The sequence below is a fragment of the Gymnogyps californianus genome, chromosome 6 (assembly GCF_018139145.2).
Source record: "Gymnogyps californianus isolate 813 chromosome 6, ASM1813914v2, whole genome shotgun sequence".
NCBI lineage: Eukaryota > Metazoa > Chordata > Aves > Accipitriformes > Cathartidae > Gymnogyps > Gymnogyps californianus.
Genome location: NC_059476.1, coordinates 5,928,727 through 5,946,355, shown reverse-complemented (window position 1 = coordinate 5,946,355; position 17,629 = coordinate 5,928,727). Strand labels below are relative to the sequence as shown.

General features: G+C 38.3%; 1 protein-coding gene across 5 annotated transcripts in view; it reads right to left on the bottom strand.

Moving 5' to 3' along the window:
• Positions 1 to 9,379: 9,379 nt before the first annotated feature.
• ATE1 (arginyltransferase 1) overlaps positions 9,380 to 17,629 on the bottom strand; it is an 85,698-nt gene continuing 77,448 nt past the window's right edge. For 4 of the 5 annotated variants that reach the window (XM_050899005.1, XM_050899003.1, XM_050899001.1 and 1 more), the window contains exon 12: positions 9,380 to 12,522. In XM_050899005.1, coding sequence (XP_050754962.1) covers positions 12,344 to 12,522 — 179 coding nt within the window. In that variant the 3' untranslated portion in view covers positions 9,380 to 12,343. The remainder of the gene's footprint in view (positions 12,523 to 17,629) is intronic. The other variant, XM_050899004.1, reaches the window with a different exon arrangement.

The window sequence follows — 17,629 nt, the reverse complement described above, 5'->3', positions numbered from 1 at the left end:
CTCTTGTCAGGCTTTGCCCCACGCGTTAGCGACATGCCCAGCCGGCCGCACCGCAGCGAAACGGAGCATCACAGCATCTCGAGCTCTCAGGAGCCGTCACTGCCGAAGGGGACTGCAAACCACTTCGTCAAAGCAAAAATCAGCGGTGAGGAGTGACTAAAGGAGGAGGAAGAAACTGTCAGGAGTGTTTGAGGTCACAGCCTGAGGGCTCTAATCAAAAAAAATAAACGGTAATCTTCCCCCAAGGAAATGTTCTGTACCTTTTTCTCTCATTTCTTCTGGAGCTGATACAAGCAGAGGGGAAAGGCATTGACTTTTTGTTACTTTTTATTTACTCAAATACCCTGTATACTGACTGTCTTAGCTCCAACTTCATTGTTGTCTTACCTTACTTGAAATTCTTCTAGACAGTTTGATAAATGAATTGTGAAGTGGTCCAGCATCACTTGTTCTTTCTACAGCGCTATCAATAGAATATGCTCTTAAAGTACAGATCCCTTAAATACCAGGGGAAAAAACCCTTTCAGGATAGCAGCTGCACACTGCATATGTGCTATGTTTATGGAAAGAGTAAACATGAAAAACAGACACATTTGGTTTTAATTCACTTTGACTGACCCAAGGACTCCTCCCCAGAGATAATACTCAGGTCAGCCCATAAATTTTCAAAGAAGTGTGCATGATTTTCGCTGCATGTTCTCTATTAAAAAAGCCAGAAAGTTGTGTGGGGAAGGATTTCTGAGCAGACATCCAATAAAGAGACTGACACAAAACTGGTATATTTGTGGACTATTTCACCAGAGAGGCCAGCCGTTGTACCAGCACACGCCATGGCGCAGATCAACAGTCTGTATAAAAACCTGCTTCTGTAGACAGAAGTACCTCATGTTACCGGAGGCAAGAGTCAGAGGCTCAGACATAATACGTTGAATAATATCGTACCCTGCAAAGAGCCTCACTGAAGCCAACAGATGAAATCATGGGCTCAGATACCATTCAACGCAGCTATCACAATTTGATCCATGATTACAGCTTCTGGGAAAACGTTCCCACTTCTTCCCTCCGCCCAATTTTTAGACAAGTTGAAGGGATTTTGTCATAGAAGAGCAAATTTTTATTTTATCTTAGTTCTTTATAGCAACATAAATCTGGAAAATCCTGAAGCAGGTGCCAAAACGTGGCCCTATTAATTATAACCAAAATGTTGTAACGTTTTAAGTCCTCTATAGCAAATCGCAATGCTGAACCACGCTGTGGTGTCCTGGCTCTCGTGGAGGCCACCTCATCAAAACATTCCTCACGGGCTTAGCCTTAAGGATCTGTTTATGCGGTCTGCTGAGCCCAAGCCGTGCAATGCAACTGTTCCCTACAAGAAGTGTCCTTTATCAACGGAGCTACGCTAATCTACAGCGGCTGGGTGTTATCGCTGTGTAGCATTTCGATGTGCGGTGCTTTGTATTTGGTTTAGTTCTGGGTTTTACTTCACTGACACAGAGGATGACAATTTTGACTTATCATTACGGCAATGACTGTCATTACACAATATAAAGGATGCAAACATAGGATACCTCCCGTCACGCAACTAGAGAACTCACTTCTGATTTCCTGCCACTACCCTGATTTCACAGCGCTAACATCCCAGCATTTTGTCTTTGCTGCATTTGGGGTTTCTTTTCTTTTTTTGATTGCCTTTTTGTTGACAATGGTGACGATTTCAGCGTTATTTTAAAAGATGCTGAAGTGGTACCCAATTCAAGTCTCTAACATTGCTGTGAAATTTGAAAATCCTAAATTCACTTTCAACAAAGACATAGCTGGAAGCACAGGAGGACAGCCCTGATGTACACCAATTCATCTTAATCCCCCAAACTCAAGCCAACTGCTCTCAGTAATATTCCACTGAGGAGGTGATATTGATGAAACTCGGCCAAATACAAGAGCAAAATCCCCTTTTTCAATTAGATGTTTTTAACATCTCCAAAACAGAGTTCCATCATGCGACAACATCTTGAATTAATTGAGCTACGGGCAATCCTCGTTCTTTTTGTGTACTATGAAATGTAGGAAACACAGATGCTGTCTGTTTAAACTGTCAAACAAGTTTCCTGATGGTAGCTATCATGTCTGCTACAGACTTGTTGGTTTAACAAATGTTGTGAATGCAAAGTTAGAACATGTGTGCAAAATATTCCAAGCTATAAACATCAGAATCATTAGAAGTTTGGTGGAAGTTTGTACCATCGTCATGAGAAGAGCTGTAACTTCTCTGGCCGTTTTGCTGAAGGGTTTCAGGAAGGCTTTTCAATTTCAAACATGACCACACTTATTGTGAAAAGCCTCATCGCCCAGAACAGGAGACCCTTACTTAAAACTGCAGGCAACTAAGCAAATAGTTGGCGCATAAAAAGCCTTCCATTTTTCTTGGTTCAAGTTAACAACAAAAGAAATACTGTAGGCAATTTATGGCCTTTCTTAATAGTACAATCCTTGAAAAATAGGAGGATTAACACAGCAAGAACATTGAGAAATCTCAGATACTGCATCTAACGGTCAGATACCATCTTTCCACACACATTTCTATAGGTAAAATTGTTGAGAAGTATGACAAGCATGAGATCTTTATGGGCTAGACACACCAAAGTTACTATTGCAGGTGTGCAGCAGGGAAAAGGGACAAGGCCACACGTGAAAACTTTCAGAAAAGGGATGAAATCACAAGATGTACAATTATTCTGCTGAGCTCCTGAAGTCAGAGGCGACACAATTAAGACAAACCATTGAGCTTATGAATTCATGTCACACCCTAACTTCAACCTTTTAAGAAGGACAACTGTTTACACCTTTGCTATAGTACACAGTTATTTCTTGATCCAGATTATTTTTATCTCCAGCAAAAACAAGACGCATAGACAATTATTTGTTGCATTGGTAGTACCACCAGAAGGTTCAGGAGATTGTGATCCTGATTTTACTTACTATAAAATACACTCATGAACAATGGTATAGAGAGGTTTGAAAAGGATCCCAGATGCTGGCTGGAACAGGAGCTGGGAAACGTCTTTCTTGTTATGTCCGAATCAAACTTTTTATTAAATATCCAACTATTACTACACATCACTAGCGATTGCAGGACTTCTAATGAGGACAGACTGCTGGCTTTTAAAACCACCATATCATTTCTGCTCGATGCAGAGTAGAGAAAAAATGATTACACTCCATGGAGCCCATCCAGAAGAGAGCTCAGGCTCGCTGAAGGCCAGATACCAGTATATTTGATTTCCCTGACCTTACTTTTGAGAAAACTGGAGTCACTTCTAAAGGCCTCAACAACTATGTAGGGGTAGGAAACGATTCTGCACTCAGCTGTCTAGATTTTAGAGTAGCTTACCTGCCACACAGTCACACTCGGTAAGAGTGATTGAGAATGATAGGATTTTGTGAGGCTATCAAAGCATTTTCAGGTACCAGCAAATTGAAAAATAAAGTGCCCATGGGGAGAGTCATGACATTGTGAAGCTGTAGCTCCAAGGCGTTTTGGATCAATGTACAACGTGCTGTTCACAGGGCTTCGTGAAACAATTACAGCCCTCCCGTTGATTGCCTTTGTTTTCTATCATGAATCAATAGATTATCAACTGTAAATGTCAATGCGTTCGTTCTTTCCTTGGAGGTCACTCTGCAAGGTAATAATGAAGAACACACATCGCTTGACTAAATATGCTTTTGAATTCCTAGCTACGGATAAATGTCTCAATTTCTAAAGAGTCTAAAGAATGGAAAGATGCTCATATGTGCAAAAGAAACACCGAGGACACAACAAAAAAAAACCCCAAAGGAAATGTGAATGGACATCAGCTGTTAAAAAGCATCAAAATCTTCAGGCATAAAAAGTGTATTCCTCTTTGTAAATGGGAGGTACATTTTGACAACTTCACTCCTTTGGATTGAGTGGGTTTCTGTTAGGAGAGTTCTGCCTTTTCAGGAATGTCCATTTTTAATTTTAGCAAGTCTCATTTTTTTATTTCAGCGTTCTGCTTTTTCCCATTATGTAAATCATTATTATTATTTTACAATACAAGGCAATAAAAGAAAAATATACATTTAATATATTAAAAGCAGACCAAAAGAAGATACATAAGCTCCAATTTCATTACACCGCACTGAGATTCCCAGAATCTCTCTATCCTGTTAAACAGGCCCATGAATACAGGAGGTTTTAGAGGATCACCACCTGAAGCAGGTATTGATTTGGAGCGAAGGGCGTCAGTAATGAGAGAGGGAGTTGCATGATGTCAAAAGCTGAAGCTGGTCGGTGTAAAACTGAAGACTGCACGTTAGTCAAGGTGCAGCGTTATTCCAGCAGCTTTGCTGCCAGGTCCCACCTGGGGCCGCTACCTCTTATCCGCACAAATGCCCTTCTCATCCCAACTGAATACTTAAACTGCTGAAGAGTTTTGTCAGACTGCTGCCATGTTTGTTTTCGCTGAGAAGGCAGTGTCTCACGTATCTCCTTATTACAACTTGGTAAGAATGTGCTAATTTATTCCTGGCTGAAATGTGCTGACAGCCTCCAACTGAAAGAAGGAAGGGACAGAAATACTGCTGTCTCACAGTGCCGTGGAACGTCCCCATTTCACGTAAGAATGACAATGCCTCTCCATAAAAGTATTTTTAGGAGACAGAGGGAACAAGCTATAAGAGTTATCATAAAGTGTACAAGCTCTCAAGGATGCTAACATAGCAAGAAGGGTATAAAAATACAATATACAATAATGTTACAGAATATTCTACAATAACAATATTATACAATAACCAGGAAATCAAATGTGCTGATTTGAAAGGCCAGCAAGGGAGAAGTCCCCTCTACTCTCGACGGCCAGGGTGAGCCTTAAGGCACCCCAGTCCCTTGAGAAGAGGCACAATAACTGGAGCAGGACATTCCTCTGAACCCCAGTGCCTCCAAGCCTTCCGCCTTGTTCCTGGAAAGCAGTTATTCACGCCCTTTACTGAAGCCAGCTTAGAAAGGAGCATTTATAAGACATCTGGGATTTTATGGACTGCAAAAATTTCAGGGATGAGGATAATCTCAACTTGAGGACACAAGCAGCAGCTGTCACACCAAAGCCTCTTCCAGGTTTCTGGGCACTGCAATAATGTATTTGTATGAAAAATAATAAATAATTTAAAACTGGGAACCTTGTTTTTTCAACTGATCTGTCTTTGACCGCTTTCATCTTGAGCAACAGAGACTAATACATTCACAAAACAAATGGGTTGCAATGCCCTTGGCAATAAAGAAAAGCGTTGCAGTCTCCTGACCTCTAAGTTCACTATTAGAAACCTTATTTCGACATCATTTTATTGCCTGCATAGGTGAGAAAGAAATCTTGGTATCAAAATAACTTAGGTTAAAAACAAAAGAGGCATAAGGAGAAAGCAGAAAAATAATGCACTTTTGACTTTTTTTTTCTTTGTTTTTAGCTTTCACAATCAACGCGCTAGAAACCTCGCCAAGACATCTAGTGACAATGAAGAGAGGTTTGGGGTTTTTTTTTTTTTCGGGGCAGGTGTGAACTGAGCATTTTTATTTTTTTTTTAAATTTTGTGTTTGACTTAAAAATCAGTTGGCTTCTGAAAAGAGAGGGCCTTAGCAAGGCAATGGACAAGCTGTTAGTCACTGAAAGTGCAACTGCTAAGTTACTTGTCAGTGAGCGCAATACACACCTCTCTTGCACCAGAAGATGCGAGCACACTTTGTTCATTTTTGGAGACAGCATTTTTCCTGAGATGCACTGATTTAGTTGTTGCAATCCCATCAAGAAATACAGAGCAGCTGTCAAAATGCATGCAATAAACTGTATATTAGAAATTATTCATGCTCCTACTGCACACAGTTTGACAGAAACAACATGGAAAGGGATAGCATCAAAAGCATTTTGAGATAGGTAACACTGCCAGCTGACCCCTCCTTAAGTGTTCTACGGATCTTAATTTCAGTCATATACTACTAGTAAAACATATCTAATAAATCTAGTGTTATAAAATGGAGACTATTGGTCTTGAAATAGCTTTTAATCCTGATTTTTAACAAATTTGTGCTTCATTCAACTAATGAAGCACAGAACTTTTGTCAACCCCACCTGGCAATAATTTTTTTTCCGATATACCACAGTTAAGAGCAGAGTAAAAAATTAAACTCAGAATGAGATGTTAATAAAAGAGACCCAGAAAATTTGGATACTCAGACAAGAAGCAACGTCGAGTGCCACGGTGAACTTCGCAAGATGGAACATGCCCTCTGGTGGCTGCGTTTAAGGAGAGAAAAATTATGTTTGCTGGTATAGTAATGGTTGGTTCTTCACCGTATTTTACTGAAGTGTGGTAGATAAACAGAAAATATGGAACTGTGTTAAACAGAAAAATCAGTTAGGATAGTGACAATTATTATTTTGAAAAAGCAACATTTATTTGCTGATGTAAAACACTGAAATAATTATTACTTTGATTACTGGAGCAGCTGGCACCAGGGCATCACCCTAAAAAAGTGGACCAATGGGGGAATACTTAAACAAGCTCAATAAAGCATCTTAAAAACATGACTATTTGGAAAGGTAATGGGGATCGGTTAGTTTAGAAAAAAACCCAGCAGGCTGACTTGGCAACAGTCTTCGAAAGTGTCTAGAGCTGTTGCAAAGAGGAACCTCAGTGATAGCTCTTCATATTCAGGTAGGACAAAACAAACCAGGTTCACTTGTAACCAAAAGTATGAAAATTAGACACCACGTATTAAAAACTTTCAATAACAAGGATACTATTCCCTGCAGAAAATCATTCTAAGGAGCTTACTGAACTGCCTTCGTTAGAGATTAATGCAAACAGTGAGGTTCACCACTGTGAGGAATGGTGGATGTGTTCTTGCTCTGCTTCAGCCTGGAGAAGAGAAGACAGGGAAGAAGTTTTTGAAAGGCCCATCCAGGCTACACTTTCCTGCTCCTGTGTAGACATTGAGTGAGAATTTCAACAGAATTCATGCAACTTCATTCCTTAACTCGAGCTTTTTGCCACAAATGCAGCACACAAACCTTATTTTTAATATTCTACAATGCACCATTGATTCTTCCTGGACAATGACAATCAGATGTCACAGACAAAGGGAAATGAATGAAATCTGACACGTTTATTTTAAAGCCTGCAGCAGACTAAATTGTAAATAAATCCTGCTTTTTCTGCAGCACAAAGGTTGCAGACTGACTGTCCCTGTGGACTCCGCTCTCTTCTCACTACTTAACAGACTTTCTAACACTTTCTTTTGTCCTGACAGCAATCTCTCAGCAGGACTTTTGGCAGACACATGTATTATGTGTCAAAACTGAAGTGGAAATAACTGATGGGAAGCACAAAAATCTGATGGGAATAGTTATAATAAGGAAATGAATAAACATCAAAACAGTAAAATGTAACCATGAAGAGATACAGCCAGAAAGCTTCTGAGCTGTTACTTGTCTAAGATGATCAGTAAGAGCCACTGTTTTCAGAGTTAAGATTGTTTCATATTAATATAGATAGCATTAACATATGCTATACTTGGGTTTATATGTTAATTTCATCTATTTACATTCCTATTTAATGCTGTTAGAAAACAAAGCTCTCACAAGATGAGCTTTAAATGTGCTATAAAATGCATATAGTAGATTCATTTATAGAATACTGTTTTATTTAGGAATCCACTGACCACAACTACCACCTGGATACTATGTTTAGTATGAGTTACTATTGTACATCTGTTCCTGTAAATGCATTTTGGCTTATACGACGTATTTTAACACCCTTCATTATCTTTGCACTTAAGCAGTTCTATTCACAAAATGTTCTGTTCAGTAAGTGCTTGTATACTTGGCGACTCAGTCACCGTGCTTTTCAAAAAAACTCATATAAAATGAGCTTATTATAATCAACCTAGCTGGTATACTCATTTTGTTAGCAGCTATGGTTAACATCATGTATAAATGGTGTTATTTACACAATTTGTTTTCCACAGAGCATTTTTATTTCCCCAGTGAGACTCATATCTGTCTCATAACTAAAGGCAAATCCTGTGGCTACTTACCCGTCAATGCTCCTCTGACCAGCAGCCACCTTCAGTCCCTCTCTGTCCCGCAGGGTCATCGCCAACCCTTCCTCGGTGTTTTCTCTGTAGCACCTTCCTCAGCTGACGCTCAAGCCTGACCGAGGAACACAGCTCACCACCCTGGCCTCCTAAGGACAGCCGCAGAGTCAGGGCTTGGAAACTCTCCATCACTTCGACTCACTTAAGCAAACAAATCGTTTGGCAAGTGGAAACGTAATCTGGCTTTTTTTATGCTCAGTATGTGAGATCATATGCAAGCGGCTCTGGAGGTGCAGTTTTATAAATATATTGGGTACGATATGTGGCTACGATGCTTCTGGAAACGCTGACGATTTCCCTGAAATGTGGTGATGATTTCTGCCCTAAATATTGTCAACACCCTTCCAAATGTAGACTCCTCCTGTAGCAGGACTGGGACGGAACGAGCAAGAAGAACCATTAAAGCTTGGTGGGGACGGTGGAGATGGAAAGGCTGATGAGGAGAGCACATAATAATACACGTCTGAAGGATTATCTGGGGCAACCAGAATGAGAGGAAATTCAGAAATACATGGCTGATCAGGCTGGTAGCTTCAGAATGATCACCCGGCAAAGATATTAACAGAACTTCAAAAAGAGTGATGGATGTAGACTCCAAAGGAGCAATGAAACAGGAAAAAAAAAATGCTCCCAGGAAGTACGATTTGAAGGACAGAGCCTTGTGCACTGCACCACCGCAAGCCTTGGCACACCAAAATTTCGAGCCATGCTGGCACTGGGCTTCGACAAAAGTCTCATTCAGGAATCCAGAATTAGCTGGAATTCTGCCTCATTCAGCTGGAAAACGAATCAGTGTTTGGTTATCTTTGTGCACAGAATCCAGATTTTTGTGTTGCTTGTTTGGCTGCTTACTTCAGAGAAAGGGGTTTTTTTTTCAACGAACTAGAAATGGTATAGCCTAACTAAAATAAATAGCTAGTCCTATCTAGTCCCCATTTGTGAAAAACCTCTTTATTTTATTTTATTCTATTCTATTCACAAAAGAATTATAAATTCTGTTTCAAAGCATAAACTCTTCATTAATCTGTCTAGCTAGAACTAAAATTTAGTTCTAAAATAGTCATGTGTTTTGAACTGGTAGGTATCCCTTCTAATGACTGCTACTCTTTGACTTCCCTGATTTTGCTGTTCACTGGACACTTAGTCAACCTCCAAGATAATGAATTCCTACAAAGTAATACAGAAGTCACACTCGGAGCTATTACTTACTTATAATAATTCACAGAGACTAGAAATAACTTTATTTTCTATACTTACAAGTCAAACAGGCCTGCTGAAAAGCAATTACAAACTCAACATGCAGGTTCTTTTGCATTTACTGAAATGTGTTGATGCTGGAAATAAGTAAGCTCCCCATTTATTTCCAAATAAAACAAAGAACGGTATTTTTTAGCACTGGTCACAGCTCTGCATTTTCTTACCACCATTTTATGCTCATTTATCAACAGACAATAGAACAAGGCAACCTTATTTTAGGGATTAACTCTCACAAACTAACTACACTAAAAAAAACTCTTATAAAATAGTTTGTACTAAATTAAATATCTCTAAATTCAATAATTCTCAATGACAACATCTTATTAAATAAAATTGTAATAGTGGTGAATTTTCAGCTCCACTGAAGTCAACGGCAAAATTTACAGAACTTCCTCCTCAGACTCTATTCCACTTCTGAAACAGGGATAGAGGTATCAGTCCTGAAAAATACTGCCCCAATTTCCTTCTAAAATAACACTAAAGAAGCGAGTCAGATCTCGGCATACTACCTCAGATGAACTCAATTTCTGAGTTAATCTCAATGTTGACTTTTTTTCTTAAAATCTCTCTCTCTCTCTCTCTTTGAATTCAGTAAGAGTCAGAAGCCCAGCGTGCCATGGTGCTGCAGTTCCAGTGGAGGTCAGAAGGGAAAGCACCGCTTCAGAATTCACAGGAAATGGTCATTTACCTTTAGTGGTCACACTAACGACAACTTCAAGCTGTACTCAATGTTCCATTTTCTACTTAGCTCACGTTTCTTCAACTGCAGTCCTTAAAAGCTCCCCAAGAGAAACAGAGCATCAGATAAAAGTCTAACACATACCTAGAAGGCATATCAGTAACAAATAGCGGGCACAAAAAGATGGAGCTCGTCAAGAACTCTCAGTGGTGACGTTAAGTCTGTTCCCTTGCAATTTAACAGAAACTTTAACTTCTCCCGGAGCACAGCGAGGCCATCATTAAATGGTTTTGATAATCTTTAAGGTTTTGCAAGTCATACTGGAATTCCTCTGTGCCCATTAACTGATTTTATATCATATAAAAAGGTTTTCTCGTTTATTTTGGTTTTAAGCCATATGGGCATCACTGCTTTTCAACACATTGTGTAGGCAGAAAATGTTATTCTATTTGACATTTCACTGAGTGGCAAGAGTATTTTCTCCACAGAAAGGAACTCTTTATAATAATGTTCGTAAGTAGTATTTAGTGATTCTCCCTTGGCAATAGGTTTAGATAAGACATGGACAAACTCGATTGTACAGCGTACGGAAACTTCTCGGTACTAGGCAACAGAGAAACACATACCAGATATAATGCTGACAGAAATAATCACTTTTGTTGCAGACTGGGAATAGATCAATACAATACATCCCAATTAATAAAACATAAAATTACTTTTAAAAATTACCGTTGAAGCTGTACTCTATATCAATACTATTACAATGATCAAACAGATATGGGAAAAAAAGTTAAATCTGCAACGCACCTGAATCCCAAAATTCTTACATCTGTTCCACATAAAAATCAACGATTAATAATATTGGCCAAGTGTTTAAAATTAAATCAAGCCCATGAATGATAGGAGATGTAACCCTCAGAGGGTAAAACTGAATTTGGTTCCTTTCTGGGGAAAAACACCTACGCATACATTCTTGAATAAGAATCTTTCTTCAAAGAAACTGGAAACTTCGAGTTGATTGAAGGTAAATACTAGCTCCTGTTATCCAAGAAGATAAGAAACACAAATGCACAGGTATCGTTACGATGTTGTAATACATTACCGAATTATACAACACTTATTTCCCAAAATTCCTGGAACTTGTATGACTTGATAGGGACACAGACTACTAATGACAACGTTCATTTATCATATAATAAAGTGCTTTCATAAAGCATCACAACTTCCTGTATTTCCAACAGAATTATTTAGTAAAATGTTATTAAAGATGTTAACCTGTGAGCTGCTGCACCATAAACAAAACACTCAGTAAAAACGCAGGAATATGATATTTAAGTCTTCCCATACAATTCTGCAGAAAAAAACTGCAACAAAACTCAGCAGTGGTACCTCATGTCTTTTTTTTAGCATAGTTCTGAAATGTGCACTGAAGAGCTATAGGATAAACCTTCCAAGCTCTATTTCACATTAGTGATGTGCATTAAAATATCCACTCTTTTTAGACAAAGGATAAGGCTTATACCAAAAAACCACTGTGCCACTCAGCTGCGTATCTTTGGTATATTTATAGTGCAACTATTCTGTTTCATCTCTAAACGGGCAAGTTTTCCAAAGCACTGCATCCCCTGCCACTGAGAATCTCCTATGAACTCCTACATTCACTAGGACCTCAGACACTGCTTTAAACAAATGAAGAATGTGCAGTGAAATAATTTCTTCCTGGTTTTAAATATATTATTAAAATAAAATCAAACCATGCCAGATTTCACATTAGAAAGTAACGGCACATTTCAATTCTCTTGCAAGAGTTTAGGAGCGTACAAATGCAAGCATAAATTTCAAGGCAATTTTTAACAACAGATACCAAGGTGCTATTTGAAAACATCTGTAATTTAATTATTGTTAATCTAAATTTAGTCAACTTTTGTCTCTACAAAAGACACCTGTTTTTCATTTTGCTTACTTAGAATTATTCAAAATGCATAGAAAGGCTAGAACTACTTAATTAAAATATATTGCAAGCATGTTTTTCTAAACTTATATTGCTAAAGCCTTGCTGTATTGTAAGTTTTATTGGAGTTGGCCTTTAAACACAGTACCATGTATTCACACAAGCCTAGATATATGCCTGTATTTCCTACTGCTATTTGAGCAGGCATACCAACACACAACTATAGTACATATCATCCAGTGGCAGTGCAGGAAAATGTAGCTCCATCGAAATGCCGTTTAATGATTTTTCAACTTCTAAACAACAACATTCTTTCTGAACAGGTCTGTCCAACCAAACTTGCATATTGCTGAACGCTGGCTTCGTCACTTGGCCCCTTCCTTCTTTTCTTATACACACTGTAAGGCATCACGGTTCTCTTGTGGAGCACTCTCACTCTGCCCAGTTCCTTAAGACGACCTTCATCAACTGCAAAGAGAATCAGAGAACACAAAAATTAGTTATGTATATTGTCCACACGATCTTAATTTATGCAACTGACTTCAATATGCATAATGAAAACTGTATGAAGTAATAAAACTAATCTGCAGATGAAAGCAGAGCTGATCTACAGAGCAGTCTTCTGGAATCATGGCTGAAAACAAAACCTAGCTTGCAAAGTAACTGTATGTGTCGTGTGTGAAAAAATAAATCATGCATCACACATTTCTAATGGTGATATATAGCATTTCTGAAAATACCTCTACTGCTGTATTTTAAAATTCACATTTATTTAATGCTCGCTGGAGCTCACTGCCAGGAGTGAAACTCTATCTGGGAAATACTTTCAAACACAACTGACCAGAAGAGACTTGCTGTTATTGCCATATTGCACTTAATTAGTACACCGCTTGCAAAATCCACCAGCACAGAGCACTCCCTTTCCCCAACTGTGAAAAGTGTATTAAAACCAGCAAGAAGCCACCACACTGTTTGCCTTAGGTAAGCATCAGGCAATAAACTACCTTCCCAGGTGAAACGCCCTGGCCCTCCAGCCCCCATCTTTTTTTTTTCCTCATTCATACTGGTTTCTGAGTTTCTCTAGTAGAATGAAGTTAAACACATGCCCTTACTTCAAGTCTGATCCCCGAGCTCTGCAGACCGACAGGCAGTTAGCAGTGCAAGCACTAGCTGGGTGGGCACGACATAATTCCTCAAGCTTTCAAAGATATATACACACACCATAGTTGAATCTTATTAACCTCATCTACAGACCCCTTGTGACTTAATTTAACCAGAATCATACACAGAAGAGCATCGTTGAACAAGTTAAAACTTCCTTATTTTTATGAATCCAATTGATGCTACTATTGCTGAATAATAATGTTATATAGCCACTGTGTGTCAGAAAAACTGGCTCCACAGTGCTAGAAAACTCTTTGAAGAAAGTGAGGGAACATGCCACACACCTGAGGCCATTGCAGGATAAATTAAAATTATTACAAAATACTGGTAAAAGAAATCTTGGACTTTTCTGAACTTCAGGTTTAAAAAGCCACCAATGTAAGAGTCAACTTAAACACAGAATCTGAAATATGAGTTTGAGAATAGAACCATGTAAGTTCAAATAGTGACAGAGAAGAGATGCTTACTAGAACATCAGCATTTGGGGACATAAACTATGCAATGACTCAATCCTTTTTCGGCATCAGGACATTATTCTGACCGAAGAGACAGCACAGGTAAGTGTAATTGCTTAGCTTTAAGTACTGCATCAGTCTGCCCCAAATTAAAATATTTTCTATGTTTACATACTTGCCTCATTTAGGTTAGAACATCTAAGGCTCCTTGAACAGGATTTGAATGGTATCCACTCTACACCGTTCCCTGCTTACAACACCCGCAATGAAGCCTTCTGCTGGTCACGGGCTGACTGCAAATCAAACCAACTGCTGTGGGAAACCAGGTAATTCAAATAGCTACTTCATGGGCGAAAATAGGTTTTATTTATAAGAGAATAAACAGAGGTAGAACTTTCTCAGCAAGTTTCACAAAAGGCAGTAGATGCAAAGTGCAGAGGATATGACACCAGCTCTGGGAAGCAAACTGGTCACCAAGTCCTGTCTTACTTTTTTTTTTTTTTTTTTACATACCTGCTCACTAGACTTGCCACAGGTAAGCTAAACAACTTGTCCAGAAGAAACTAAAGAAATCTAGAAGACAAATCTCTATTCAAATGTAGCCCTTACTATGGAAAAGCTTAATACTCCTTTTTGGGCCTTCTTTATGCTTTAATAAAGACAAAGGAGGTCATGAAATGCTTTTCTTTGCAAGACATTCTTAAGAACCTATTCATCCACAGAAATGCCTTATAAACATTTTTCTGCTGATTGCCTGAATTTAGTATGTGAAACTTAACGAAGCCTGCTTTACAAAGTTTAGAATGACTTCATTACTTTTATCTATGTTTTGATTCTTAACATGAAAGCACAATGTATTTCTTAAGACTTAACTAGGAAAACGTGGTTTGAAGGAAGAAAATCTGAATACTACTTGCTAAGATTGCATTCTCCACTAATTATTGTTGGCAATTGCTTTAGATAAACACCAAGTCAAAAACACTTTATGGCTTTCTCTCCCTCTTTGAAATCCATTAGGTTTTTGATGTGTGGCCAACACCTTTTGATATCCCAATAGGTTGTTTTTACTGCCAGCCCTACTGCCTCTTCTGTTACATCCTCCTCCTTTCTGAAACTTCACCAAGGAAAAATTTGCAAGTTTAGCTTCTGGAGGTGACACAAGTGTAAAGTTATTTTAACTTCTTAAATTGAAAAGTTTATATTTACTGCACCTCTAGGCTGACTATAAGTTTGTGTCCTGAAATGGATTTACGCCAAGCCTAGCCTTCATAGTCTCATGCCAAAAGCACTTTCAAAGCCGTTCACTACTCACTGTTTGATACTCACTGCGTTCAAATAATACTGAAGCCTGATACTCTGGATGAGTTCATCTTTTGGCTTGTAGTGTTCCTGGCCCCAGATTCAATTTCTTACAGTAACTAAAGCTACTGTACCTTCAGTTTCACTATAGCCTTACTGGCTCAGCTGAACTCTGTTCTTGTTGCTCAGTATTTATACCCTTACTCCACTTTTACTCATTACATCAAGCGCAGTTGGTGCACTATCCTCCTTGCAATCAGGTCCACGCTACCTCTAGCTCTACAACCATATGAAACTGTTATTATGACCCAGCGTTCTAGCAAATTTTTTAAGCACTGCGGCCAAGCGTTTTCTGGGGAGAAGTAAGGCTTGCCAAACCATGCTGTAAGATCAGTCCTTTCTTGGACAGGTTTGCGGCACAGGTTTCTAACACAACCCTCAGGCAGGAGAAGGCTCTCCCAGAGCAACCCAGAAAATACCAGTATCTTGAAAAAAATCACGAATACTTCAGGCATGTTTTAAGCTTAACACAGACAGTAAGTTCTGTGCATAAACTACATATATAAAAACTTGGTAATGAGTTTATCATCAGGAAAAGTTTAAAGCCAGATCTGTTTGGTCTTACAAATTTACGTTTGATTGACTGTATTTATATTTGTTCTACACATTATGGTTGATTCCAGATTCTTAAATAAGGTTTGAAAGGCAGAAAAATAATAGTCCAAATGTCTACAAAGACTACCTGTTTTAGTGAACATTTTTCCATTGACTCCCCTCAAAATAAAAACTTCAATGATAAAAATAACCTTCTGTAAAAGTACTTAAATATATATAATTTAAACTCCATCTGAAAAAGAAACCTTTTACTGAAATGTTAACTATCAGTAAAATAATCGCAGGTACATAGTTAAGCTTTTAGAGAAGGTGAATAGGAAGTTGTGTCACCATAATAACAAATCCGTAAGTTAAAATTCAGCCACCTTTCAGTTGCTACTGCTCTGGAGGCAACACCATATGAATTCAGGAAAGCACTCCCTTTAGTCATGACTTAAACCTAAGCAGAATAGATTTAAGAGAATTTAATGGAAAATAAAAGCAGATTGGGCTCCGGCATTGTTTAAAAAAGAAACTACCCTCCCAAAAAGAAAAATTAAATATCTGCTCCTGCTGAGTGGCTCATGATAAAATTTGCTTTATATTTAAGAAGATGCCAACTGAATTCTAACAGGCCTTCTCTGCATGACTGATGCTGGGATACAGGAGCAATCCCAATTCAAAATGAGATCATATGCTATATTAAATAAAATTACTTGTTGAAAATAAGAAAAACATCTCTATCAGTAAGTATTACTTCCATGCTTTATTAAAGAAATTTCAGTTAGTGACTTCCATTTCTGGAAAGACCCAGACTGATCAAATAGCAGAAACATATGTTAGGGCAACTTTAATCATTACTGTAATTACTGAATGCAGTATTGTTACCATTAAAAAGCTAAAAAAGCTTATTTTTTCCTCCTCACACTTTCTCATTTTATACCTCCTGAGTCTCCCACTAACCTATGCTTCACCTCACAAGTAGCTGGTGCATTAATTTATATAATCCTCAAAAAGATAAAATCATGGGTTTGAAGACAGAATTTCTTTTGCAAGTGCACAACTGTTGGATGCCTCATCAAGTTATAATTTATAGCCACTTCATTTTCTAAGGCTTGCTTCTTTAGCCATCACCCCAGTCCAGCCCTGTATGACCAAGACCAGACCTTGTACACCATGGTTTCAAAGACCGTGCCACGCAGCTCACGTGGTAAGTTGCTTCTTAAGAATATTGTAGAAACCATCCTCCTGTAAGTCCACATCTTGTTCATCTAAGCAAATATCACTGGGTCTTGGAACATATTTTTATGTTTTTTTACAATTTTTTACAATTTATCTATTTCTGTGCATTCTCTCCTGACACTTCTGGAAACACTTCATCTTTATCACTTGAAATGGCTGGATTTGGTAGAAGCAGTTCTATTAACAAAGCGTTATAAATGAGCAATAGGACTAGAAAGAGGTACAGTACTGCTAATGTCCATTTGAATTCTTGGGACTTTGCCTTTGTGAAGATTATCTTCTCATGGGGCTGCTGATTAACTGTAGCCTACAGAAGAGACACTGTCACTTGACATATAAAACATACAAGGTTTTATCCCTTAATTCAGTTACATCTATCAATATAGTTTGGATGGCAGATACATAAAAACCCTAAACTTCAGAAAAATCGATTCTGTGGATTGAAAGTACCTGTCATTTTAGGAAACTGAGCAACTGCGGATGCCAACTGTCTGTCTTCAGAGAAATATCATCCTGTAAGTCTCAAAGTTAAAAACACAGCTGAATTCTTGTTGAATAAATCAACTGTCACTTCTTTCTCTTCTCCCCTATACTCCTAAAACAGCAAGTTATTTATATAGCATTCGTCTATTGAAATTTGAATATAGGAGAGATTTCATATATAATTCAACCTTGTCACCGTGATCCTATAAAAAAATTGCAAAGATTGCAAAGAGGTGTTAAAATTCTTTGTTCCCACTCCCATATCACTATTAAATGCAATTCATACATGGAGGATTTCTTCTCTGAAAAAGCAAAGCATATCAGCTACGTTGCTAAGT